The 24,827-nt window shown below is 37.6% G+C and overlaps 7 protein-coding genes across 8 annotated transcripts; 6 read left to right on the top strand and 1 right to left on the bottom strand.

The window, feature by feature from the left end:
* The first annotated feature begins 374 nt into the window (after positions 1-374).
* On the top strand, positions 375-1,307 carry LOC108875981 (odorant receptor 131-2-like). Its single transcript, XM_018665226.1, has one exon. The coding sequence runs from the start codon at positions 375-377 to the stop codon at positions 1,305-1,307; it is 933 nt and encodes a 310-aa protein (XP_018520742.1).
* A 2,630-nt stretch (positions 1,308-3,937) lies between these two features.
* On the top strand, positions 3,938-5,021 carry LOC108876070 (odorant receptor 131-2-like). Its single transcript, XM_018665373.2, has one exon. The coding sequence runs from the start codon at positions 3,979-3,981 to the stop codon at positions 4,903-4,905; it is 927 nt and encodes a 308-aa protein (XP_018520889.1). The 5' UTR covers positions 3,938-3,978; the 3' UTR covers positions 4,906-5,021.
* Positions 5,022-7,313: 2,292 nt separating this feature from the next.
* Positions 7,314-8,243, top strand: LOC108875980 (odorant receptor 131-2-like). The gene has a single exon (XM_018665225.2). It carries the CDS (start codon positions 7,314-7,316, stop codon positions 8,241-8,243), a length of 930 nt encoding a protein of 309 aa, XP_018520741.1.
* A 2,408-nt stretch (positions 8,244-10,651) lies between these two features.
* LOC108875979 (odorant receptor 131-2-like) lies at positions 10,652-12,925 on the top strand. Its single transcript, XM_018665224.2, has one exon. The coding sequence runs from the start codon at positions 10,652-10,654 to the stop codon at positions 11,576-11,578; it is 927 nt and encodes a 308-aa protein (XP_018520740.1). The 3' UTR covers positions 11,579-12,925.
* On the bottom strand, positions 12,375-15,019 carry LOC108876072 (diablo IAP-binding mitochondrial protein). Of its 2 annotated transcripts, none has more exons than XM_018665376.2 (6): positions 14,730-15,019; positions 14,394-14,523; positions 14,092-14,217; positions 13,589-13,699; positions 13,338-13,434; positions 12,375-13,074 (listed from the first exon to the last, which is right to left on the bottom strand). In XM_018665376.2, exons 1-6 carry the CDS (start codon positions 14,864-14,866, stop codon positions 12,869-12,871), a joined length of 807 nt encoding a protein of 268 aa, XP_018520892.1. In that variant the 5' UTR covers positions 14,867-15,019; the 3' UTR covers positions 12,375-12,868. The 2 variants fall into 2 exon arrangements, with proteins under 2 accessions (XP_018520892.1, XP_018520891.1); XM_018665375.2 differs by having other exon boundaries at positions 14,394-14,526; positions 14,730-15,018.
* Positions 15,020-19,230: 4,211 nt separating this feature from the next.
* LOC108875978 (odorant receptor 131-2-like) lies at positions 19,231-20,151 on the top strand. The gene has a single exon (XM_018665223.1). It carries the CDS (start codon positions 19,231-19,233, stop codon positions 20,149-20,151), a length of 921 nt encoding a protein of 306 aa, XP_018520739.1.
* Positions 20,152-23,405: 3,254 nt separating this feature from the next.
* Positions 23,406-24,385, top strand: LOC108875977 (odorant receptor 131-2). Its single transcript, XM_018665221.2, has one exon. The coding sequence runs from the start codon at positions 23,432-23,434 to the stop codon at positions 24,383-24,385; it is 954 nt and encodes a 317-aa protein (XP_018520737.1). The 5' UTR covers positions 23,406-23,431.
* The last annotated feature ends 442 nt before the right edge of the window (positions 24,386-24,827 follow it).

The following is a 24,827-nucleotide window of genomic DNA, read 5'->3' as shown; positions in this document are numbered from 1 at the left end:
TGAAAGACTTCTACTTCTGAGATCACATTAGAGTCTCTGCAGCACTCCATCTACCCAATTATGTCAATGATGACACTGGTAAGTGAAGTTTTATTTGTTGCTATTTTTGGATGTTCTAGTCTTTAAAGTCCTCATGCACTGCTCTCTCTCAGAGGGCTGCACAGAGCTCAGCAGGAGACATTATTCTCTGGAACAGCATGAAGGGTTTGGTAAACTGCCACATTTAATCCAGCATCTTATCACCTCACAGATACCTGACATTGGACTTTTATGATTGTGTGTGAAGATTTTATTTTGACAGATTTATTTTATGTTAATACTTTGGTTGACTTTTTTGCAGTGCCTCTAACTCCTGTGTACTTAAAAACAGATATATGGCAAATAACAATTCACTGGTTGGTACTGAGTCCTTCCGGCGTCAGACCATCAACCAGGTCATTATTGTTCAGATCTTGGTAATAATTTTTCTCTGCATCAACTTGGTGCAAATTGTAACCTTTTTTAAAAAGGAGTATTTCTACACAACTGCTCGCTACATCTTATTTGCTGTTACATTACTGTCAGACAGTTTTTTATTGTTCATGTCTGATATCCTGCTCATCTTGACCCATTCTCATTTTGCCATTCAGGTTTGGTCATGTGCTGTTACCTGTGCTGTGCTACTTCTTTATACTACAGTCACACCAGTTACTTTGACAGCCATGACCGTAGAACGCTATGTAGCCATTTGTATGCCCCTGCGTCATGGAGAGCTCTGCTCCACACGCAGCACTATGCATTGTATCCTCATCATTCATGGCCTCAGCTCTGTGCCCTGCTTTGTTATTCTCTCCACCTTCTTTGCATCAGCATCTCTTAGCTTCTACAAACAATATCAGATATGTTCAGTGGAGATTTTTATATTTTACGTGTGGCAGCATCATCTTAGATCAGCTGTGTATCAACTCCAGTTTTTGATTATGTGCATCATCATTGTTTTCTGCTATGTGAAAATAATGAAAGTGGCCAAAGCTGCATCAGGAGAGGATAAAAAGTCAACAAAGAAAGGGCTCAGAACAGTGCTTATTCATGGTTTTCAGCTGCTGCTCTGTCTCATCCAGCTGTGGACTCCATTCATAGAGACTTCAGATTTACTTCTACAGCTTGATTTTAGATTATATATAGATGTCAGGTACATTAACTACATAATGTTTCATCTTGCACCAAGATGTTTGAGTCCTCTCATTTATGGCCTCAGAGATGAAGTTTTTTGTCATGCATTGAAAATGAATGTCTCCTTTGGCTTGTATAAAAGAAATATTGTTTGACAAATTAGGATAATAGTTATTCACTGCTTGTGTACAGTTGTATCTGTGACAAGCATGGAAGTTGAACTGGATGGAAAAGCCTGGGGCTCACAAATAATGAGCCAGCAGGCCTCTGGGTGGTTTTCCACAAAACCAAAGTGTAAGTGCTGATGGATAGATATTAAATCCTGCATAACGTTGTAATGATATTCAGTAGCGTGCTCAGCATCCACTAGTCAGAATTTTCTTATACATGATGCAGCACAAGTTATGGCTTCAGATGACAAATGCAGCATGTTATTTAATTGTCCAATAAGCATCACTGTGTTGTTATTGAGTCTAATTTGATGTTCAGACTGATAAACTGGATGATATTACTGTCAGTCTTGCAGTGGCAGAGATAATATGAATGCTTGTTTGTGAACTTTGTCTGTGTACACAGCAGTACAATAAATTTCATGTGCATCTTTGCTTCATGGTATAAGTAAGTGGAGCTCAGATGATGTCATAATGTCTATGCTTTTCCTCTGATAATGAATCTGACACGTTTCCTCTGCCATCTGAACTTCTGTCAGTAAAGTGTTTGTGGCAGAAGCCCTGTCAAAAATAAATAGTTACATGCATTTTATGTCTTATGTCAACTCTACATGCTATAATTAGTATATATTGAATAATTTATACTTTATTATTGTTAATGATAATAATTTTGAAATGATGTATAATAGAGTCTATATAAAATTGGCTCATCCACAGTTTTTCTTGGTTTAAAAAAATGATTTTACCTTTTGTCAGTAGAGGAGAGATTTACACCGGGACACATCAAGGATGCTACCAAATATAATACAAATTTGAATAATAAATGCTATAATGTGTACTTGTAAAACAGAATTGTAAATTAACCTGAGACATAGCTTTTGAGCCATTACACAATCAAAACTTAAATTTGCTCAGTAATTTGGTTTCTGACTAAATATCTCTAGAAGTAATGAACATCTCATTAGATTTAGCATGTCATAATTTGTCTTTGGGCTTTCTTGTTTCCTCCTTTGGACTCACCATCCTCCCTATTATGAGTCATGTTTCAGGCCTGTTTATTTTGATTGCTGCCTCCTGCCATTCTCCATCTGCCCACTAGGTGTCTGGATATTTGGTCCAAAGGTGCAATTAATTGCTCCTATAACATTTGGAAAGTTTGTAATGTCAAAGAAATCTTGTTTGATGAGTCTGATATCAAGATCACTTGCTGGGAAATGTATGTATTGACTTGTGCACTGTAGCAGTGGATTAAGTACAATGGATAGTACACAGATAAATGCAGACTAATTAGTAAACCAGTAAACAGGCTATTAATGTTTGAAATTATCTGCATTGTTATGTGGAGAGGAGTTTGATGCTTTGCTGCTGGAATGGCATTTGAACGCTGTGTCGGATGTTCACTATCATCTCCGATGTCTTTAAGTAATTGTGGTATTGCATGACTGCTTAATCTAACACTGACTTCTTGTTCACTCCTCTGAAAAAGTTTCCCATGTGCAACCAAATGCACAACCTGGATTGCACCTGCTTCTGAGAGGCAGAGAAATTTCCCTGCAAAAACAGATGTGCATTTTCACCAGTCATACAGAGGAATATGTAATCAGCCTCCCTTGCACATCTCCCATGTTTTTGTACAAAACTCTTACTCTTCCCTAAACCCTCCAATTAATTTATGAGTAGAAAAAGCACAACTTGTCATTCTGCACTCCTGCTGCAGGCAGAATGTGGTTTTAACCGTGTGCAATCTGTTTGTACATACCATCTCATGTTTTTAGATGCACATTGCATTTAATTTTAAATGGGTGCTAGCATGTTAATACAACTGCCCTTCAGACTCTACTTTTGTTTGTCTTTGCCTTTGCCCAGGCTACATCTCTCTCTTTAAGAAGACAAGATGATTCAGATTAAAACCAGGGACTGCATTGTCCTTTCATCCTGTATTTAGATAAAGCAGCATGTCAGTTTGTAATAACATTAAACCCATAAAAAATACCATGAAAGTAACTGCAGGCCAATTCAGCATCATCAATTAGACAAACTCTGTCCCACTCAGAGAAGCACAGATCATGATGTAGAGCTTATTCTATATGTAATCAGTCAGATTACATATCTATATGAAATCGGTCAGATTACATTTAAATAGGAGACGTTCTTAGACTTTTACTGTTCTTAGACTACTTGTTTTGAGTAACTTTGGGAAAAGACCTACTGAATAATAATATTTTACTGCAAGCAAATTTGAAAAAAAACAATTTCTGAGGTCACATTGGAGTCTCTGCAGCACTACACTTGTCCAACTGTGGACAGCCAAGGAGGGAGGCTACAGCAACAACGGCCAATGATGACACTGGTAAGTAAAGTTTCATTTGTTGCTATTTTTGGATGGTTTAGTCTTTAAAGTTCACATGAACAGCTCTCTCTCAGAGGGCTGCACAGAGCTCAGCATGAGACATTACTCTCCGGAACAACGTGGAAGGTTTAGTAACATGCCACATTTGATTGAGGATCTTATCACTTCAGAAACACTTGACATTGGTCTTGTAGCATTTTGTGTAAAGATTCTAAGCTTATATTGACATATATAGATATATTCGGTAATGAGACATGGACTTTTTTACAGTACCTTAAACTCCTCTGTGTTTGCTTAAAAACATACATGGCAGATAACAATTCACTGGTTGGTAATGAGACTTTGCAGCAGTATTTAATCAACCAGGTCATTATTGTTCAGATCTTGGTAATAATTTTTCTCTGTATCAACTTGTTACTCATTGTAACCTTTTTCAAAAACCAGTTCTTTTACACAACTATACGTTACATCTTATTTGCTGTTACATTACTGTCAGACAGCTTTTTGTTATTCATGACTAATATCCTAGTCATCTTACACAATTTTTTTTTAATGGTGCAAGTTTGGCTATGTGTTGTTATCTGTGTTGTGGTACTTCTGTACGTGACAGTCACACCAGTTACTTTGACAGCAATGACCCTGGAGCGCTATGTGGCCATTTGTATGCCCCTGCGTCATGGAGAGCTCTGCTCCACACGCAGCACTATGCATTGTATCCTCATTATTCATGGCCTCAGCTCTGTGCCCTGCATTGTTATTCTCACCACCCTCTTTGCATCAGCATCTCTTAGCTTCTACAGACAATATCAGATATGTTCAGTGGAGATTTTTATGCTTCACATGTGGCAGCAACATCTTAGATCAGCTATATATCAAGTCCAGTTTTTGATTATGTGCATCATTGTTATTTTCTGCTATGTGAAAATAATGAAAGTGGCCAAAGCTGCATCAGGAGAGGATAAAAAGTCAACATGGAAAGGGCTCAGAACAGTGATTCTTCATGGTTTCCAGCTGCTGCTTTGTCTTATCCAGCTGTGGACTCCATTCATAGAGGCTGCTGTACTTCATAGTAATTTTATTATATTTAAAGATCTCAGGTACTTTAACTACATCATATTTTATCTTGCACCAAAATGTTTGAGTCCTCTCATTTATGGCCTCAGAGATAAAGTTTTTTTTCATGCACTAAAACACTATGCCTCCTTTGGCTTGTATAAGAGAAATATTGTTTAACAAATTAGAATCACAGTTATTTACTGTCTCTGTGCAGTTATTTGTCTATGACAACTGTGGATGTTGAACCCTTTTGTTAACAAATAATGAGCCAGCAGGCCTCTGGGTGGTTTTTCCACAAAGTGTCAGGTCCTGCATAACATTGTAATGGTATTCAGTGAGGTGCTTGACGAGCACGCATGTTATTTAATTGCACATTAAGCATCACCATGTTTATGTTGTTGAGTCCATTGTTGATTACATTGATCTGAACTGAACTGAACTGGATAATATTACTGTCAGTCCAAAAGAGACACATTTAACACAGGTACTTGTTTGTGAACTTTGGCTATGTTGACTGTTTTAAAAATTCATCCATCATATATTTCTAAGGTAATTCACATCTTTGCTTAATGGTAAAGATTGTTACCATGAAGAGATCAAATTTTTTTGTCTGTTTTTTTTTTTCCTCTGCTAACGGATCTGACACTTTTCCTCTCTTGTCTAAAATTCTGTCAGTCAGTTTTTGTGCCAGAAGCTTAGAACTAGGCCACTGGCTGAGAGGAAAAGGAAAACAAATAGTCAAATGCATTTTATGTCTCCCAACTCTACATGCTATCATTATTTTATGAAATGTATCAATTATACCTTATTAATGTTTAATAATCTTGTGACGCTCAGGGTTTTAAGGTGTAGAATGATGTACAGTATGTAAATGGACATTGTCATTTATGACAACATGAATGCTATGTTAACATGAATATGAAACACTTCCAAATGAAGTCAATCCACCCATTTTCTATTGTTTTTATTTAGCTTTAATAACACTGCCTACATATGTCAGGGAGGAGCTGTTCACTGGTTACTACCTACTGGTGAGAACCTCCTGTCTGTTGGGCATAATTTTACCAGAATCCTGGGATAGACTGGAGACATGGAGTCTCTATGATTGGTGCTCAAACCCTCCACTAGTCCTCTGACCTAAAGATCCCTAGTTCCAGTCATCACAAACTAAGAACGTATTGCTGTGGTGAAGGAGTCCGTGCTTATCAGACATGTAGTATGTAACAACATGACTTCAAGCTGTGAAAGAGATGGTTTGTTGTCATTCAGACCTAAGTGACTTTAACATTTCTTACAGCTTTATTCAAACATGACTGGACATTTATAGAGAGAGCCACATGCATGTGAAAAAGCCTGTCATGATTCATCTTTGGGCTCTCTTGTTTGGTCCATTGGACTTTTTGAGTCCTGTTTCCAGGTTGTTTAATTTTGGCCTCTGCCTCCTCATACTTGACTCCTGACACCTGCTCACCTGTCTCTTCATCCTAATCACCGGAGCTACCCTGCCCTCTCACTCACCTACTCTTAGTTTACGCATTTTCTGAGCTAGTATTTAAGTCAGCCACTTCCACTAGATCATCTGCTTTTATCTCCATGTAATTTCCTATGTGCCTGCTACCTGCATCTGGTAACATGACATCTGTATCTACCTGCCTTCATACCAGCTTGACCATTAAAGCCACTTTTCCGCTTATGTGTCTGTGTTTGGGTCCTCCCTGCCTGTGCTTTGCACACGCAGTGTCACAGAGCTGTACTTTGTGTTCAGTGCTCATTAGCAAATGTTAGCATATTAACACAAGAAGAAGAAATAGTATACTTGGTAAACATTAACCGATAAGTACATGAATGTATAACTGGCATAGAGATAAAAATTCAAAGGTTGAAGTGGTTCGACTAAATACATATGAGTAAAAAAATAAATAAATAACGTGATTACCAGATCGGGAATAGCATTCAAGGCCAAACTGAGACTAAAAACTGGATTTTATTTTTGGACAGTATAATCTGCAGCAGGTCTTAAGAAATATTGTTCCAGATTGTCAGTGCATGTGTTTTTCCTGAAATAAAGCTTTTAGAGTGGGAAATCTCACTATTTTTACATTTTAAAATGCACAGATCATGATATAGAGTCAGCTTGCAAAAGTGTGTCATGTCACATTTAAATAAGAGACATTCCTAGGCCTTCACTCCGACTTGTTAGGAAAAACAGGGCCTACTGAATAATAATATTCTTATAATATTCTGGAAGCAAATCTGAAAAAACACAACCTCTGAGGTTGCATTAGAGTCTCTATCCAGTCACGGACAGCCAAGGAGGGACGCTACAGCACTATCTGCCAATGATGACACTGGTAAATGAAGTTTCATTTGTTTTTTATTTTTGGATGGTTTAGTATTTAAAGTCATCATGCACAGTCCTCTCTCAGAGGGCTGCACAGAGCTCAGCAGGAGACATTACTCTCTGGAACAGCATGGAGGGTTTGGTAAACTGCTGTATTTGATCCAGGATTTATTTTTATTTTTATTTTTATTTTTATTATTATTTTGCAGTGCCTCTAACTCCTGTGTGTTTGCTTTAAAAACAGATGTATGCAGCCAACAATTCACTGGTTGGTACTGAGTCATTGTGGCGTCAGATCAACGACAAGGTCATTATTGTGCAGATCTTGGTAATGATTTTTCTTTGCATCAACATATTACTCATTGTAACCTTTTTCAAAAACCAGTGCTTTTACACAACTGCGCGTTACATCTTATTTGCTGTTACATTACTGTCAGATAGCATTTTGTTATTCATGACTAATATCCTAGTCATCTTACACAATTTTTTTTTAATGGTGCAAGTTTGGCTATGTGTTGTTATCTGTGTTGTGGTAGTTCTGTGCGTGACAGTCACACCAGTTACTCTGACAGTAATGACCCTGGAGTGCTATGTGGCCATTTGTATGCCCCTGCGTCATGGAGAGCTCTGCTCCACACGCAGCACTATGCATTGTATCCTCATCATTCATGGCCTCAGCTCTGTGCCCTGCATTGTTATTCTCACCACCCTCTTTGCATCAGCATCTCTTAGCTTCTACAGACAATATCAGATATGTTCAGTGGAGATTTTTATGCTTCACATGTGGCAGCAACATCTTAGATCAGCTATATATCAAGTCCAGTTTTTGATCATGTGCATCATTGTTATTTTCTGCTATGTGAAAATAATGAAAGTGGCCAAAGCTGCATCAGGAGAGGATAAAAAGTCAACATGGAAAGGGCTCAGAACAGTGATTCTTCATGGTTTCCAGCTGCTGCTTTGTCTTATCCAGCTGTGGACTCCATTCATAGAGGCTGCTGTACTTCATAGTAATTTTATTATATTTAAAGATCTCAGGTACTTTAACTACATCATATTTTATCTTGCACCAAAATGTTTGAGTCCTCTCATTTATGGACTCAGAGATAAAGTTTTTTTTCATGCACTAAAACACTATGCCTCCTTTGGCTTGTATAAGAGAAATATTGTTTAACAAATTAGAATCACAGTTATTTACTGTCTCTGTGCAGTTATTTGTCTATGACAACTGTGGATGTTGAACCCTTTTGTCAACAAATAATGAGCCAGCAGGCCTCTGGGTGGTTTTTCCACAAAGTGTCAGGTCCTGCATAACATTGTAATGGTATTCAGTGAGGTGCTTGACGAGCACACATGTTATTTAATTGCACATTAAGCATCACCATGTTTATGTTGTTGAGTCCATTGTTGATTACATTGATCTGAACTGAACTGAACTGGATAATATTACTGTCAGTCCAAAAGAGACACATTTAACACAGGTACTTGTTTGTGAACTTTGGCTATGTTGACTGTTTTAAAAATTCATCCATCATATATTTCTAAGGTAATTCACATCTTTGCTTAATGGTAAAGATTGTTACCATGAAGAGATCAAATTTTTTTGTCTGTTTTTTTTTTTTCCTCTGCTAACGGATCTGACACTTTTCCTCTCTTGTCTAAAATTCTGTCAGTCAGTTTTTGTGCCAGAAGCTTAGAACTAGGCCACTGGCTGAGAGGAAAAGGAAAACAAATAGTCAAATGCATTTTATGTCTCCCAACTCTACATGCTATCATTATTTTATGAAATGTATCAATTATACCTTATTAATGTTTAATAATCTTGTGATGCTCATGGTTTTAAGGTGTAGAATGATGTACAGTATGTAAATTGACATTGTCATTTATGACAACATGAATGCTATGTTAACATGAATATGAAACACTTCCAAATGAAGTCAATCCACCAATTTTCTATTGTTTTTATTTTGCTTTAATAACACTGCCTACATATGTCAGGGAGGAGCTGTTCACTGGTTACTACCTACTGGTGAGAACCTCCTGTCTGTTGGGCATAATTTTACCAGAATCCTGGGATAGACTGGAGACATGGAGTCTCTATGATTGGTGCTCAAACCCTCCACTAGTCCTCTGACCTAAAGATCCCTAGTTCCAGTCATCACAAACTAAGAACGTATTGCTGTGGTGAAGGAGTCCGTGCTTATCAGACATGTAGTATGTAACAACATGACTTCAAGCTGTGAAAGAGATGGTTTGTTGTCATTCAGACCTAAGTGACTTTAACATTTCTTACAGCTTTATTCAAACATGACTGGACATTTATAGAGAGAGCCACATGCATGTGAAAAAGCCTGTCATGATTCATCTTTGGGCTCTCTTGTTTGGTCCATTGGACTTTTTGAGTCCTGTTTCCAGGTTGTTTAATTTTGGCCTCTGCCTCCTGATACTTGACTCCTGACACCTGCTCACCTGTCTCTTCATCCTAATCACCGGAGCTACCCTGCCCTCTCACTCACCTACTCTTAGTTTACGCATTTTCTGAGCTAGTATTTAAGTCAGCCACTTCCACTAGATCATCTGCTTTTATCTCCATGTAATTTCCTATGTGCCTGCTACCTGCATCTGGTAACATGACATCTGTATCTACCTGCCTTCATACCAGCTTGACCATTAAAGCCACTTTTCCGCTTATGTGTCTGTGTTTGGGTCCTCCCTGCCTGTGCTTTGCACACGCAGTGTCACAGAGCTGTACTTTGTGTTCAGCGCTCATTAGCAAATGTTAGCATATTAACACAAGAAGAAGAAATAGTATACTTGGTAAACATTAACCGATAAGTACATGAATGTATAACTGGCATAGAGATAAAAATTCAAAGGTTGAAGTGGTTCGACTAAATACATATGAGTAAAAAAAAAAAAAATAACGTGATTACCAGATCGGGAATAGCATTCAAGGCCAAACTGAGACTAAAAACTGGATTTTATTTTTGGACAGTATAATCTGCAGCAGGTCTTAAGAAATATTGTTCCAGATTGTCAGTGCATGTGTTTTTCCTGAAATAAAGCTTTTAGAGTGGGAAATCTCACTATTTTTACATTTTAAAATGCACAGATCATGATATAGAGTCAGCTTGCAAAAGTGTGTCATGTCACATTTAAATAAGAGACATTCCTAGGCCTTCACTCCGACTTGTTAGGAAAAACAGGACCTGCTGAATAATAATATTCTTATAATATTCTGGAAGCAAATCTGAAAAAACACAACCTCTGAGGTTGCATTAGAGTCTCTATCCAGTCACGGACAGCCAAGGAGGGACGCTACAGCACTATCTGCCAATGATGACACTGGTAAATGAAGTTTCATTTGTTTTTTATTTTTGGATGGTTTAGTATTTAAAGTCATCATGCACAGTCCTCTCTCAGAGGGCTGCACAGAGCTCAGCAGGAGACATTACTCTCTGGAACAGCATGGAGGGTTTGGTAAACTGCTGTATTTGATCCAGGATTTATTTTTATTTTTATTTTTATTATTATTATTATTTTGCAGTGCCTCTAACTCCTGTGTGTTTGCTTTAAAAACAGATGTATGCAGCCAACAATTCACTGGTTGGTACTGAGTCATTGTGGCGTCAGATCAACGACAAGGTCATTATTGTGCAGATCTTGGTAATGATTTTTCTTTGCATCAACATATTACTCATTGTAACCTTTTCCAAAAACCAGTGCTTTTACACGACTACACGTTACATCTTATTTGCTGTTACATTACTGTCAGATAGCATTTTGTTGTTCATGTCTGATATCTTGCTCATCCTCATCTATTTTCGTTTTACCATTCAAGTGTGGCTGTGTATCATTTTCTCTGTTGTGGTACTTGTGTACATCATAGTCACACCAGTTACTCTGACAGCAATGACTCTGGAGCGCTATGTGGCCATTTGTATGCCCCTGCGTCATGGAGAGCTCTGCTCCACACGCAGCACTATGCATTGTATCCTCATTATTCATGGCCTCAGCTCTGTGCCCTGCATTGTTATTCTCACCACCCTCTTTGCATCAGCATCTCTTAGCTTCTACAAAAAATATCAGATGTGTTCAGTGGAGATTTTTATTTTTCAGGTCTGGCAGGATCAAGCTAGGTCAGCTGTACAACAATTTTACTTCTTGATTATGTGCATCATCATTGTTTTCTCCTATGTTAAAATAATGAAAGTGGCCAAAGCTGCATCAGGAGAGAATAAAAAGTCAACAAAGAAAGGGCTCAGAACAGTGATTCTTCATGGTTTTCAGCTGCTGCTCTGTCTCATCCAGCTGTGGTGCCCATTCATAGAAGCTGCTGTAATTAAGATTAGCTTTAGTTTATTCGAAGATGTCCGGTACTTTAACTACATAATGTTTTATCTCGCTCCAAGATGCTTGAGTCCACTCATTTATGGTCTCAGAGATGAAAAGTTTTTTCAGACATTAAGAAACTATTCCTCCATTTGCTTGTTTAAAAGAAATATTTGACTAAATAGATTAATCATTTTATAACAGAAATTGACACTGAATTTAATTTACTCACTGAAATTCTAATTTCATTGAGGCATACTGGAAATCACTGTTTATGTTCACAATTCACTCTCTAAATATTTAAGATTTAGAGGCATGTTTTAGTGTCTTTTTTTTTTAATCGTAATAAGCATAGATATTGCTATGATGAATAGATAACTATGACCCACACGTAGTGTGTAGTTTTTGCTGCCCTGTACACCTCAATAAAGAGACAGAGCATGACAGACATAACCTGAATGTAACTTCAGAGAACAGAGAAACAGGCTGCTGGGGGACTTTAACATTAACATGGACAAAAACTGAGAAACTTAAAAGAAATTCAAACAGTGCTTACCTGAACCCAAACTCAAGGTGAAGGAGTCTCTTCACATCAGCAAGTTGAAGTGCAGGCACACAGTAGTAGCACTGGAGATTATTAGTTGCTGCACTAAATCATACTTTGTTAATGTATTTCTATGTTATTTGTGGATTCTTCATAATGATTAGGCTATGCATTGTGCAGTCTTTTCTCTAACCACACTGCTTGTCACAGATTATGCTTTATGTAAAATCTCAAATCAATATGTATCTGTTAATCCAATAAAGCTGCTCTTGCACAAGTTATTCAACTTTCCAACCTTTCAAAGGCAGATAAGAAATGGTTTAACCCCCTTCTTATTGTGAACTGACAATGTTCAGTAAGTACCACAAACTGATATCACAGTATTTTAAGATTACATGATACGACTACAAGGACTTATCAACACATATATTGAATTGAATACATATAGATTCATTTTATTTTTTGCTATGATGTTGACAGTGGAAAAACAATGACAATGGCAAACAATATTTTTATAAAAAAGAATATCTTTGCAGCAGCACAGCAAAACATAGAATAAACATTTTTGTTCCAGTGTTGGATAAGTCCTACTGCCATAAACATACTGAGGATTTGATAATAATTTTCCATAAGCGCCAAAACCAGCTGATATTTGCTAATCAAATAAATATTCTTAAATAATAATTTATGTAATACTAAAGAATTACTTGTCAGGAATTTATTTCACTCTATTTTCAGGATATGATTTTCTTTGTCTAAATGCAAACATGTAAACATCTTACAGGCATAACAAGACATAACAAGGAAAAGCAGGAAGTTCAAAGCTTTTGAAATTTTATCAGACATTTCATAGCACTGCTATGAAATCAATAGTACTCTCATATGCACTTTTTTCCCCCGTTTTCCCGATTTGTCTATTTCTCTTAGTCCTCTCGTAGATAAGCTTCATGCACCTCATGTTCCTCACTATCTTCTAAGAAGGCGGTATATTCAGCCATCCTTTGGATTTCCTCTACTTTAGTCTCAGCCAGCCTCTTATCTGCGTCCACTGACAGTTTCCGCGCCTCTTCCACCTGCGACTGGGCCAGCTGAATGTTTGTCCTCACTGTAATGGATGCCTGTTCAGCTCCTGAAGACACACAGATGTAAACGCATATTTTGTCAAACTTCTGAGTAAGCTCAAAAGTTAATAATAATTCTAGCTTAAGTTCCTCAAGAAGGCACTCCTGTCCATTAACTCAGTTTTGTTTGAAATAAAGCCCTGCTGAGTGACAGTACCGATGAGTATGATTATAATCCTTTCATTACTCCATCATTATAAATATAGCAGTATTCAGCATTACATTAAGCCTCAACAAATCCAGCTGTACTCAGGCACTCATTTTTACTCACCTGACGTGTACGCTGCCTCGGCTGCCATTTTACACAAGTTGACGGCGTTGATCCAGGATGACTCAAAACGTTTGCATTCATCTAGTCTGTCACTAACCTGTCAGGTCAAAGAGACGAGAGAAAGTCAGTAACATAAATATATTCTTCTTTGTTGTTTTTGCAAAGAGAAAAAAAAATGGCAGGAAAAATTGAATGCTTTAAGTACAATTAGGTTTATTTGCTGTTCTCCAAAGAGGACAACACATTCTAACCTCTGCACGCTGGCCATTGATCGCCTGCTGGAGTGAATCCTCCTCTGCCGGGGATAATTTTCCCAGTGAGGCCAAATATCGTCTTTGGAGAGCAATGCGTGTGTGCACAGCCTAAAGAACAGAGACAGGACAGACAGTTAGGGACTTTTAAAGAGCAACTTTTAAAACAATTTTTGGTTTTCATTTGAATTTAAATACACTTTGCATAATTTTAATGTTTTTTACTCCTGTGACTCCAACTCAGTAAGTCTGGATTTGTAAATGTCTAAACTTCTTATCAACACACTCTCTAGAGCCAGTGCCATTTTTTAGATAGATTATCTCCACTATAAAATCATGTACAAATGTAGAGATTCCAATTTAAATTGATTGCACCAGGTCTGTACCCATTTAGTGTGAGAATATTTTCTTTCCAATGATGAATTAAACTCTCAGATTGAGGTTGGCAATCATAACATATGGATAAAATGATATGGATAAAATCACATAAGATAAAAACCTACCTTTGAATAATCCGTAAGGGCATCTATGAGAGCCAAGGTGGTCTGGGAGAGGAAAGTGCTTGAACTGTCAGTAACCAGTGAGGCTGCTCTTCTTATCAGGGAGTCATAAGAGAGGTTTTCCACTTGCTGCAAACAGGAGGTAAAACATGGTGTAAATTCAGGATTTTAACTCCTTTCTTCATATACAAAATACAAAGAACAAGAGAAAACATTTTTCAAAGGGACACAAGTTTTGAACAGTTGCAGTTCATTGGCTGGTGCACATAGTACGTTATATTATCTCCGATAGGACACTCACTCACCTGCGTTAAAGGGACAGCACAAAGCCCACGGGCGACACTTAAAGATGCTGTGCTCATGTGTGCAGTGTTTGTCCATTCTCCTGACTTCTGGACTATCGGCTTCCTGTCGTTGAATAGGACACTCTCAGAACTGCTGTGTTAAGAAATTAAGAAAAGATATAAGCAGGTTATTACAGTTGTAACCAATGGTATTTCAGCTCAAAGTGCAGTGAGTTTATATAACTCAATTATAATTGTAAGGTTTGAATTTTCCAACCAAATCTTTAGGTGAAGTTAAACCTGAAGTCTGTAGTAGTAGTGTTATTATTATTACATTGCCTATTATTCATAACCAACCTTAGGACACGGATGCAGGCTACTCCTCTCCTGAGAACACTCTTGCTGGTCCACAGCAGTGAAATGTCTGTCTGATTTCGCAGAAATCCTCCAGCAACACGGCTGGCACACACTGAACACTGACCAACAGCTTGCATTTTGCTGATTAATTAGATCTGCTTCACTTGAAGAACGTATTTGAAGTGATCTATGCAAAATTAGATGCTGCCTACCTGCCTCTTTATCAAATTATTTTGTTCCTCTTCTGCAAGAAATCTTTCAGTCTGCTCGATGACTACTAACTGTCATGTCCAGTGGGTATTTGTAAGGCCCGAGCACCATTTCATTGCGTAAAAGGCATTGATCTGTTGACTCTGCCTGCAAATGTGCGTATTTGCATTATCTACAAAAGCTCACAGAGACAGAAATTGTGTGCACAGGTTGCAGAAACTGATGTGTTGACTGTTTGACCAACTCCCTCCTCTCTCTCCTCTCTCTCTCTCTGTCTGTCTCTGTCTGTGTGTGTGTGTGTGTGTGTGTGTGTGTGTGTGTGTGTGAGTGAGCATGTGAGTGTGTGTGTGTGCGAGAGACGACTGAAAAAAGATTAATTAAGACAATTTTTTTTTTCAGTTTTTTTTTCTTTGTATTTTAAAAAAGTAATACAACTTCAGTATGAAAATAAAATTACAATCCAAAATGATAATGGTATAATAATGATGACCTACTAATGTAGTACTAATGTACTGTCTTCAGTGCATAGCATGAAAATAGCTGTAGCCGTTTTGTGGCATAAACAGTGGCATATTGTGCAACATGCTACCCTCTACTTATACTGATGATTCAACTACATATAATACAGCTGAAGATCTGCCATAGACAAAAGTGATGTTGAGTACTTTTATTACATTAAATATAAAATGCCAAATCTTAGGTTTGAGGGTGTTTACCTCGAACATCGTCATCAAACCGATTCTGTTATTTAGCCAAAAACTAGACCTTAAGTCTACAATCATACATCAAAGTGGCACTAAAAGAACAGAGCAGAGGATTATCAAAATCAGTGGGGTTCATCTTGGTGGTGGACCAGCTCACTGATTCTAACAAGCCCTTTTGCTTGTTACGTCACAAAGGAGTCACTGGTTGCTTAATTTTGGTGGCTGACAAAGTTAAATGCACTGCAACTTGCAGTAAATTGAAGCAAATGAGGAAACGCAAATAATGAAAACTTTGTTGAACCAATTATACTGAACATGTATTGACAATACATTTGAATATTTCTTTCAAATAAATAAAACAGTCACAATTTCACAATAAATAAATAAAAAAGGATTTCTCTGAGAAACATGCTTGTACACATGAAGTCAACCACTAACGGCAGATTTTGGAAAATAACGAAGAAATGTTATTCAGGTTTTAGTTCATTCTAATTACCATGATTCCAATATTTTTGCATATTTTGGATTAGAAACTGAGTAACTGTAATGCTGTAAATAGAAAATTTGTGTTTTTTTCTGAATTAATTAATAAGTGGCACCAGTGTAATCAGTAATGAATATTAATCTAATTGTTTCTGCATTAGAACATCTTAAAGAAGCAGTACACTTCGTACATTTACAATAAGACAATACAGCACTTATGCATTTTGGCCTTTGGTAAAAACTCTCCCTGTTACTATGACTCCTTGAGGTCACTTCACAGTCTCTGCACCATGAACAACAGATGAGCCAATGAGGGCAGCGAGCAGTGAGTGATGATGACAATAGTGTAGTCAGATATGTCTCTCACCAAGTGAAATTAAACAGCCTCATGTTGCCTATTTATCCATCCATTGTCATTTATCATAGTCAGAAAATCACAGGTTTTACTATTAACAATAATAAATGCTGCATTACATACTGTATATTATTAACGTTATTAATTCCACTTATGCTTTTCCAACCATGACATGCCAATGCCTGGGTCCACGGTAGATCTCTATTAACTATTTTGTGCACTACATTCACTTTCAACCATTTTACCGAGACAAGCTGATAGGTCACAAGCAGTTTATCATATATAGTGATTATGTTTCATTGTTAGATGACCTCCAGTGATCATAGTAATGATGACAGAAGCAAAGGGAAAAGTCAAGTCATGTATTATAAGTAGCAACAAAGTCTGCATCAGGAGGACGTTGGGGTGGATGGATAGCTCAACAAAACACAGTGCTTTGACAAGGGAGACTGCTGTTTGAGCCCTGTCTGAAACCGTGGCCATTCCACAACCTTAATTGCGTGCTTATTATTGTAACTATGACAACAAAGGTCAGGTACAACTGCCACAGCAACGGGGCGCTATTTCAGGAGATGCGCCTATTGGTTGTATTAGGGGGAAGGAACAAACGACCCATACGGTCATTTAGGTTGGAGGACTTGCTATTTTACTTGAGTGTCTGAATTCTGTGTGAATTTTTCTAAATGAGGAACAAAAAATAGTGTGCACATGACTATGATTCCCATTATGCAATACATAATTTTGTTGATGAGAAAAATATAGTTGAGCTAGTATATACCTGCTGAGGTGCTTTCAGACAAGGAAGAATAATGTGAATAAATAATTGAACATGAAAGGCAAAATCTCTGCTGCATTGTTTTCGATCATCTTTTTTAACAGTCCATCTTGAATCTGGTAATGTTGTAGGAGCACACACAGTCACCAATCCACCTTTTCTGCATGTCTGTGGAAAGAAACAAGTGCAAACTCATTTGAGTTGCAGTCAGTCACCTTCTTGCCATGAAATGTGTCTATAAGACAGCACAATCAAATGTCCTGAGGCTGTTGCCAAGAATATCTTAAACATGAACAGAACAAGCACAGACAGAAGTGAAGAACACATGTTAGATAATACCAAAGAAAGCACTTTCGACATTTTCTCAAGCAACATTATGACATTAAAATGAAGGTGCTTTTCTACATTCGGATTGCAAGGCATGAAAATGACTGTAGCGAGTCTGAGGCATAAAAATTGACACTTGGTACCCCAAGTTACATTGTATACACAATATGCCACACTCCACCTGTTCTGATTATGCAAACTGTATGTATGTAATACAGCTGAATATCTGCCATAGACAACACTGATGTTGGGTATGTCATTAAATTAAATATTAAGTGCCAAGTTTTAGGTTTAAGGGTTTTCACCTCCACACAAGATAAACCATATGAGAATTATGGCAATTGTTAGCCATTGTCAGGCCCAAAATGGATTTGACAAATCTTTGATTACAGATTTGTTACAGTATATGACGATATTAAGTCATCGACCCACAAATATTAGCAGACTCTTGTGATCTTCCCTAATGTTCTGCTAGGCCTGTACTGCAGCTATCTTAACTTTGTGCTTGTTCCAGTGCATTTTGTCTTCAATCTGGTCATTTATGGGTGAAGTACATAGTCAGTTGAACTGAAGTCCAGTGGCAGAGTTGGCCAGTCCAGAACATTCTGCTATTTAGCCATATACTAGTCCACAGTCACTACAACTTGCAGTGCATTGAGAAAAACAAATGTAGAAAACCTCTCCACTTTGACAATACACAGTCACAATTAATTAAAGCATTTTTACTAATTCTCAGAAGAACATTCCTGTATGCACATCTTGCCCACGTCACCCAGTCAGCAGAAATTTTGGAAAATAAGGTAAACAGATTTTATTTTGATTTTTGCTAAATCTTGTTTCCATTATTCCAATATAATTTAATATTATTAATATTTACACCTGTTGTTTGCAGTAGTTTAAACTAAAAACTATAAACTATCAAGACACAAGAATGAGAAAACTGAGCAGCTCTAATGCTATGAAGAGCAAATGTACTGAATGTGTTTTTTTCTGAATTACTTAAAAATTAATGTGACACTGATGTAATCAGAAATTAATATTCATCGAATTGTTTCTGCAATAGAACATCTTAAAGAAGCAGTATACTTTGTACATTTACAATAAGACAATACAACACTTGCAGTTTTAATTCCACTTAGGCTTTTCCAACCATTACATGCCAATGGCAGGGTCCACAGGAAATCTCTGTTAAGAATTTTGTGCTACATTCACTTTCAACCATTTTACTGTGACAAGCACTGAGACGTTTAAAACAATACAACACTGGGCCTTTGGTAAAAACTCTCCCTGTTACTATGACTCCTTGAGGTCACTTCACAGTCTCTGCACCATGAACAACAGATGAGCCAATGAGGGCAGCAAGCAGTGAGTGATGATGACGACAGTGTTGTTGATATTTTCAGATATTCTACCCTTTAAAATGATCATGCACAGCTCTATCTCAGAAGGCTGCATGCAGCTCAGCAGAAGACATTAGTCTCTGAGACAACACAGAGAGAGAGAGATGAACAGCTGTATTTAAACCAGCATCTTATCACTTCAGAGAAGCTCAACACTGGATTTAACTTTTATCATTTTGTAACAAAAATCTAATTTTCTATTGACAGGTGTATTACAGAATGACACTTGTGTTTGCTGAGAAGATATATGGCAGACAACAGTTCACTGGTTGGTGGTGAGTCTTTGCGACAAATCAACGACCGGGTCATTATTGTGCAGGTCCTGGTGATGATTTTTCTTTGCATTAACTCATTGCTCATCATGACCTTTTTTAAAAAGGAGTGTTTCTATACAACAACACGTTACATCTTATTTGCTCTTACATTACTGTCTGACAGCATGATATTATTACTGACTGATATTCTGCTCATCATGACCTATTTTGGCTTCACAATGCAAGTTGGGCTGTGCATCGTTATCTGTTTCATGCTATATATATTCTATACAGTCACCTCAGTTACTCTGACAGCAATGACCCTGGAGCGCTATGTGGCCATTTGTATGCCCCTGCGCCACGGAGAGCTGTGCTCCACACGTAACACTTTCCATTGTATCCTCATCATTCATGGCCTCAGCTCTGTGCCCTGCATTGTTATTCTCTCCACTTTATTTGCATCAGTCTCCCTTAGCTTCTACTCACAATTCATATTATGCTCTATGGAGATGTTCTTAGTTCACAAATGGCAGGATCATCTTATGTCAGCTATAAATCAGTTTTACTTCTTGATCATGATCATCACAATTGTTTTCTGCTATGTTAAAATAATGAAAGTGGCCAAAGTTGCATCAGGAGAGAATAAAAAGTCAACAAGTAAAGGGCTCAGAACAGTGCTCCTTCATGGTTTTCAGTTGGTGCTTTGTCTCATTCAGCTATGGTGCCCTTCAGTAGAAAGTGCAATACTTCAGATTGATTTAATATTGTTTATTCAAGTCAAATACTTTAACTATGTAATATTTGGTCTTGCTCCAAGATGCCTGAGTCCTCTCATCTATGGTCTCAGGGATGAAAAGTTTTTTCTTGAACTGAAAAGTTATACCTTCTTCAGTTTGTACAAAAAAAGTTTCTGAGGACAGCCCCACTCCAGTTTCTCTATAGTTAAGATTTAGGGGCATGTTTTAACTCTTGTTTTTCTGATAATATTATGTTTCTGTTTCTGATTGTGAGCATGACTGTAATTACATTTCTAGGATGAATATGCTGTTAAAAAAAACTATTAACCTCACATACAATACAAAGTTTAATGGTAAACTATAATAAACTCAAACTCCAGTTTAATCTCAACACTTTTAATTGTTGCTTTTGACTATTCTACATGACTGGATGTAACAACTCTTTGCTCCCTAAATGCTGCAAATCTGTGCAGCAAATAACCAAATTACAAAATAATGTCAGGCATGTGTTACAATGAGAGCTGCTCTAACAGTAAAATCCAATTCTTCATATTTGTTCTTGTAGCGTATACAATCAAAGTTACAGCTTGCTTTTTGAGTCCTCTCTACAGTTCCAAAGGTTTCCTAAACATGTACAAAAAAGTTCAAATGACTATAAACTTTGTAATAATCATGTTTGGTCTGTTCTTCATTTCAATCATGTCTCTCACCAAGTGAAATTAAACAGCCTCATGTTGCCTATTTATCCATCCATTGTCATTTATCATAGTCAGAAAATCACAGGTTTTACTATTAACAATAATAAATGCTGCATTATATACTGTAGATGCCATTATCAATGTTATTAATTAGGGCTTGAGTGCCGAAGGGTGCAAAGGCCCTATTGGATCTCCCATGTTTATTGTTATTCTCCATTAAGTATAATTGTATTTTTGAGGGCCTAAACATGCCTAAAAAATCATGAAACTTTGCACACGCATCAGACCTGGTGAAGACCTGGTGAAAACTTGATTATGTCATTGGCCTTGTGCATGGGCGATTAAAAATGGCTCTAAAGCACCCTGGAAATTTCAAAAACCCTTTGCCATTTGTCCATTTTTTCTAGGTGGACGAAATTTGGCAGCCATTTGTAACAGGAAGTTGCTCTAACTCACAGGTACATTGTGCAGTCTGCCCCAAACTTTACATGTATGATCAGGGTCCCAGTCTGAACACATCTACATGCCAATTTTCAGGCATAGTCATAACTCCACCTACTGGCAACAGGAAATGTCATGTTTTATACTTTGATGTACTCCTCCTAGTGGGTTGACCAGGTCAAGCTCAAATTTGGTCTGAAAAGCCTTAAGAACTTGAAGATACGGTATTGCGAAAACTGTGACTTTTCGCTGAACGGCGTGTACATGGTGGCATGACGAATTTTAATGTTTTGCCATGATAGAGGAAATTGTTGTAACTCAGATTTACATTGTCCAATCTGGTCCAAACGTCACGTTTGATAATAATCCCAGCCCAAACACATGCACATGGGTCTGACATATGGATGTTGCAACATCACTCCATAGCACTCCCTACAAAATTTCAATGGGAAAATTGTTGTAGCTTACATATACTTTGTTCAATCCACCTCAGATTTCTCATGTATGATAAGAGTTTCTGACTTAACACATCTACATCCCAGTATTCAGGTATAGTGATAGCACCAAATACTGGCAACAGGAATTGTCATGCTTTACACTTTAAAGTACTACTAGCAGGTTGAACCAACCCATGTCAAATTCAGACAGAAAAGGCTTAACACCTTGATGATGCTTCCTCGTGAAAATGGTGAGTTTTTATCAAATAGCATTGGCCTGACAGCACAGCAAATTTAGATTCTTCGCCATTAACCAGGAAGTTGATGTAACTCAAACATGCATTGTTTGACCTGCTCCAAACGACACACATTTGACATCTATATGCCAACATTCGGTCATATGGCAACAGGAAATTACATGTTTTTATTTTTGATTTACCCCTCCTGCAGTGGTTTACAAGATCTACTTCACATGTGATCAGGAAAGCCTTAAGAACTTATTGATGCATTATTGTAAACATTGTGATCTTTAGTCAAACTGCATTTCCATGGTGGCATGGTGAGTTTCGGTTATTTGCCATTCAATGGAAAGTTGTTGTAAATAGCAAATACACTGTCCAGTCTGCCCCACACTTCACGTTTGATGAGTGTCATGTCCTGAACACATCTACATGCCAGTTTTCAGTCATAGTAAGTCATTGCGCCACCTAGTGGAAAGGGGAAATGACATACTGATATGCTTTCCTAGTGGACTGATCACATCCACCTCAAATGTGGTCAGACAGGCATTGAGAACATGATAACGCTTTATTGTGAAGATTGTGATTCGTCATCGAAAGCCTGTGCCGTGGCAGCGTGGTGAATTTCGATGCTTCACCATTCAACAGGAAGTTGTTGTAACTCACATAAATTGTCCAAACAAACGTCACACGTTTGATAATAATCTTAGCCTGAACACATACCAATATTCATCCATAGTCATGGCACCACCTACTGGCAACAAGAAATGACGTGCTAAAAATCAGTGTACTCCACCCAGCAGCTTGACAAAGGTGCATTTCACATTAGGTCAGAGATTCTTACTACACTTAAAACCAGCCAAGAGGGTACTTGTCAAGTCTAAGGGCAAAAGGACAGAGACTTAAACCCCTGTTAGGGTCTATCTGCGCAGATGGCTGCCTTTGTGCATGATACAAATACACAATTGATGGACACAATAAGTGATTTTTCACTCATTCGTTCTGCGTCCAGTGGTAATGCAATTGCAGAACCCGTGTAGTATGACCTGCAATGACTCCATGACAGCCAGTGCCCCGACGGGCGTGGGGTGCGAGGGCCCATTCAACACTGCTTACAGCTTTAATTCCAGTTGGGCTTTTCCAACCATTACATGCCAATGGCAGGGTCCACAGGAAATCTCTGTTAAGAATTTTGTGCTACATTCACTTTCAACCATTTTACTGAGACAAGCACTGAGACGTTTAAAACAATACAACACTGGGCCTTTGGTAAAAACTCTCCCTGTTACTATGACTCCTTGAGGTCACTTCACAGTCTCTGCAGCATGAACAACAGATGACCCAATGAGGGCAGCAAGCAGTGAGTGATGATGACGACAGTGTTGTTGATATTTTCAGATATTCTACCCTTTAAAATGATCATGCACAGCTCTATCTCAGAAGGCTGCATGCAGCTCAGCAGAAGACATTAGTCTCTGAGACAACACAGAGAGAGAGAGATGAACAGCTGTATTTAAACCAGCATCTTATCACTTCAGAGAAGCTCAACACTGGATTTAACTTTTATCATTTTGTAACAAAAATCTAATTTTCTATTGACAGGTGTATTACAGAATGACACTTGTGTTTGCTGAGAAGATATATGGCAGACAACAGTTCACTGGTTGGTGGTGAGTCTTTGCGACAAATCAACGACCGGGTCATTATTGTGCAGGTCCTGGTGATGATTTTTCTTTGCATTAACTCATTGCTCATCATGACCTTTTTTAAAAAGGAGTGTTTCTATACAACAACACGTTACATCTTATTTGCTCTTACATTACTGTCTGACAGCATGATATTATTACTGACTGATTTTCTGCTCATCATGAACTATTTTGGTTTCACAATGCAAGTTGGGCTGTGCATCGTTATCTGTTTCATGCTATATATATTCTATAAAGTCACCTCAGTTACTCTGACAGCAATGACCCTGGAGCGCTATGTGGCCATTTGTATGCCCCTGCGCCATGGAGAGCTGTGCTCCACACGTAACACTTTCCATTGCATCCTCATCATTCATGGCCTCAGCTCTGTGCCCTGCATTGTTATTCTCTCCACTTTATTTGCATCAGTCTCCCTTAGCTTCTACTCACAATTCATATTATGCTCTATGGAGATGTTCTTAGTTCACAAATGGCAGGATCATCTTATGTCAGCTATAAATCAGTTTTACTTCTTGATCATGATCATCACAATTGTTTTCTGCTATGTTAAAATAATGAAAGTGGCCAAAGTTGCATCAGGAGAGAATAAAAAGTCAACAAGTAAAGGGCTCAGAACAGTGCTCCTTCATGGTTTTCAGTTGGTGCTTTGTCTCATTCAGCTATGGTGCCCGTTAATAGAAAGTGCAATACTTCAGATTGATTTAATATTGTTTATTCAAGTCAGATACTTTAACCACATAATCTTTGGTCTTGCTCCAAGATGCCTGAGTCCTCTCATCTATGGTCTCAGGGATGAAAAGTTTTTTCTTGAACTGAAAAGTTATACCTTCTTCAGTTTGTATAGAAAAAGAAATCTGAGGACAGCCCCACTCCAGTTTCTCTATAGTTAAGATTTAGAGGCATGTTTTAACTGTTGTATTTCTGATAATATTAAATTATCTGTTTCTAATTGTGAGAATGACTGTAATTACATTTCTAGGATGAATACGCTGTTAAAAAGAACTATTAACCTCACATACAGTATAAAGTCTAATGGTCAACTATAATAAACATAAACTGCAACTCAACTTGGACACATTTTATTGTTATTCTACATGACTGGAGGTAACAACTCTTTGTCTCCTAAATGCTGCTAATCTGTGCAGCAAATGGCCAAATTACAAATTAATGTCAGGCATGTGCTACAAGGAGAGCTGTTATAACAGTAAATACCATTGCTTCATATTTCTTATTTTAGTGTGTACAATGAAAGTTGCATCTTGTTTTTTGAATCCCCTTCAGTGTTTCAAAGGTTTCCTAAACATGTACAAAAAAGTTCAAATGACTATAAAC

This window comes from Lates calcarifer, linkage group LG21, assembly GCF_001640805.2.
Source record: "Lates calcarifer isolate ASB-BC8 linkage group LG21, TLL_Latcal_v3, whole genome shotgun sequence".
In the NCBI taxonomy this organism is placed as follows: Eukaryota; Metazoa; Chordata; class Actinopteri; family Centropomidae; genus Lates; species Lates calcarifer.
Note: the sequence above shows the minus strand (reverse complement) of the source record. Positions and strands in the feature narration are given on the sequence as shown.